General features: G+C 39.8%; 1 protein-coding gene across 1 annotated transcript; it reads right to left on the minus strand.

Annotated features, from left to right (window-relative positions):
* Positions 1-822: 822 nt before the first annotated feature.
* ENPP4 (ectonucleotide pyrophosphatase/phosphodiesterase 4 (putative)) lies at positions 823-2709 on the minus strand (the record flags this gene model as incomplete). Its single annotated transcript, XM_009071162.1, has 2 exons — positions 1887-2709; positions 823-993 (listed from the first exon to the last, which is right to left on the minus strand). Coding segments are annotated over exons 1-2 (994 nt in total), but the record flags the coding sequence as incomplete, so codon positions are not given.
* Between the last annotated feature and the right edge of the window lie 599 nt (positions 2710-3308).

Raw genomic sequence — 3308 nt, forward strand, 5'->3', positions numbered from 1 at the left:
TAGACACACACAGAGCCTTTGTCTGCAACCAGAATTGCAGGTTGGATTCTCTTATTATTACAACAATGAAATCTGTCTGGAATTTCTTCTTTGAGATAGACTTTCATGTGACTGCTGCACTTTTTTCCAGTAAGTTATACATGCCTCTTGTCTGCCAAAAAAATCCCTGCATGTGGAACTCCTAGAAATACATATATATACACACACACGCACACACATGTGATTTGGCATTCATAGCACCCAGCAGGAAGGAAGTGCACAGCTTAGCAATGCAGCACTGTGAGAAATAATACCTGGTGTAGGTATTGCCTTTCAAACATGCCGTTAGATGCTCCTGACAGGAAGAATTCTGTCTTCGTTGACCATTATTGTTGTGTTCCTATTATTTTTAGTATTTTCTGCCAATTATTTTTGTTTCCTAGTACAAGCACTGTAATGTTAAATGTTGGGTGTTGCATACCTCAATTTATGTACCCCGATCTATATATTTTATATACAATAAAAGGTTAAACCACACTCTGGGGAAAGCCTGAGTCAGTCTCCTAACCTGTCTAATACAACTCTTAAAAGTGCACCTCAGCCTGTTAAGTTGAACATGACAAAGTGTTTCAGCCAACACAATATTCCCCATCTCTTCCTCATCTGTTAAAACACTTTGGGCTCAGGCTGAGAATGTTCTAGAAAATGCTGATCTGTTCCTAAACATGCACAGTGCCAGGACTCCTCTGGCTGTGCGAGGACCATCCTGCAGCTGGCTGGAACAGAAACCAGGCAGTTTACCAGCACAAACCTCAGAGAGCACACACAAGGAACAACACTTACATTTTGAAAGTGACTCGTTCTGTACAATAGTCCAACCTTCATCTGCAACCAGAATTATGGGTTGGATTCTCTTATTCTGACGATAGTGAAATCTGTCTGGAATTTCTTCTTTGAGATACACTTTCATGTGACTGTTGCAGTTTTTCAGTAAGTTATACACATCTTCTTTGTCTGCCAAGAAAAAAATTTGCATGTGAAACAGCTGGAAATTAACTCCTATTTACTACAATTACCTGTCATTAAATCTAAGATCCATTATTTCAAAACAATTATTTTTTAAGACACACAGATAAGGATTTTTTCATGTCCCTAATGAAATGCTACATGTATGGTGGATTTCACAATTTGCTTTCACTTAAAACCAAACACCTCACAGCTGTGGTTTTGGACCTGCAATTCAACTTAGCCTCTGGGCTTGCAGGGCAAAATGCAAGCAGAAAACTCGAGAGAGAGCAATTATACCCTCAGGTATTCAATATTTTACCCAATGCAGTAAATACTAATTTTTTTAACTGTATGAATCACTTTGTTCATTAGAATCACTTTAGTCAGGCCACAGTTGTGGAAACTGAGCCCAGCAGTGTCATGATTTAACATACCCAAGATACAAAAATTGAATTCACAGTACAAAACCTGAAGTTTCACACTCAGAAGTGGCAAAGTGATCTAAGTTGGGTTTAGAGTTTTACTTGAAAGTTTAGACAATGACATTTTCTATTCTGAATAAACACATGGGTTTATTTCATGCTCACTGTGGATTACAGCTGCATAGACTAAGTGAACAATGCATGCATATCTAGTTTCTCAATAAGCTGTACCATCTTTATCACCCACACCAATTTGAAAAGAAACCCTCCTTGGCCGACTGATTACCAAAACCAAAGTAATTTCTAAATAAACCAACATTCTTTAGCTTATTAATTATGTCAAAGTTCCGCAATATGAACTCCACTGGTTTTGCAAAAGATGTGAACAGTCTAGCATAGTGTCTGCTTTTTAGGAGTAAGATAAACAACACTGAATTCTCAGTGTACGATTTATTAAACAACCAAAGCAAACCATACTCTGTCTTGGCAGCACTGCGGCAACAGGAGTCTTGTCTATCAGAGTGTAGTTATTGCGGCCGATGCATTCGTCCAGGATAATCAGCTTCTTTGCAGAACAGGAGGCCATTCCATGATCACTAGTTATGATGACATTAATAGTGTCCCACAAACCTAGTGCCTTCAGTTTATTCATGAGGAAACCAATATGATTATCCACCTCTTCTAGTACTTTGCGCATGTTCTCGGTGTCGTCTGGTCCATACTTGTGCCCGCTTGCATCTGGTTCTTCCCAGTATAACACAGCAAAATTGACCACTGGGTTGGAGCTGTTCAGCCAACCAACAATCTTCTCCACTCTCTCCTCAAACGTGACAGAGAAGTTGTACTTCATGTAGAACTGAGGGGTTGTGTCATTAATTCTCACGTCAGAACCAGGCCACATCGCAGCAGCACTTGCTCCCTTTCCCTGCTGCTGGTTTGTCACCCAAATTGGAACTGCCTCATCCCACCAGAAGGGATCTGAATCATTGAATTGTGAAAATTTTTTCTTAGCATCTACATCATACATGTCATTAGCCACAATGCCATGGCTCTCCTCATATAAACCCGTCACAATGGTGTAATGGTTTGGGAAAGTCTTGGTGATAAAGGAATTCATGACTTGTTTTACAAGCACACCATCCTCAATGAACTCCTGGAGATGGGGAAGTTTATAGATTTCCAAATAATCAGCTCTGAAGCCATCAAAGGACACGAGGAGTAACCTGGGTACTGAATCAGCAGTCGTGCAACCAAAACAGACAAGTATTACAGCAAAAAGCAACATTAATATCGAGCTCATTGTTGAAGCTTCAAAGTACTTCCAGCAGGTAGTCAGAAGCACCTGAAAGATTTGACAAGGTAAGACATGTAACCAAATAGCTGTACTGGAACCAGTTTAACTAGCTATACATTATGTACATCTGCCTTAGAGAGGGTAACTCCAAAATATGCAATCCAAACACCACTGGAGTCAACAGTGGATTTCCCTACTGACTTCACAGGTTTCTCATACACATCATAGTTTTTCATACATTAAAACAAATGAGCAAGGAGATTTTTTCATTACAGACTAAATGAAAGGAAGAATTGTTTTATCTCTTTCAAGCAGTTCTTCCATATGTCTTATTACAATTCTACCTCTCAAGAAAGACAATCAGTATTTGCCCTCATGTTCAGGCACAGGCACCTGAACAATTCTGGCCCCATAATTAAGAGTCCCGTGCAGCTCTAAATCCTTACTACATATCCCTGCTCAGGCCACAAGTCTGTTTTCTACTGGAATTTTCTTTTCCGTCCCACCTTTCCTTTTCCACATTTTTCACCCCCTGGAGTTGCTGGAAGACTTTTGAGTCTTTCAGCTCATTGCTTACTCTATACATGGAACTTCCAGGAGTAACT

This window comes from Acanthisitta chloris, unplaced genomic scaffold (genome assembly GCF_000695815.1).
Source record: "Acanthisitta chloris isolate BGI_N310 unplaced genomic scaffold, ASM69581v1 Scaffold45573, whole genome shotgun sequence".
Lineage (NCBI taxonomy): Eukaryota > Metazoa > Chordata > Aves > Passeriformes > Acanthisittidae > Acanthisitta > Acanthisitta chloris.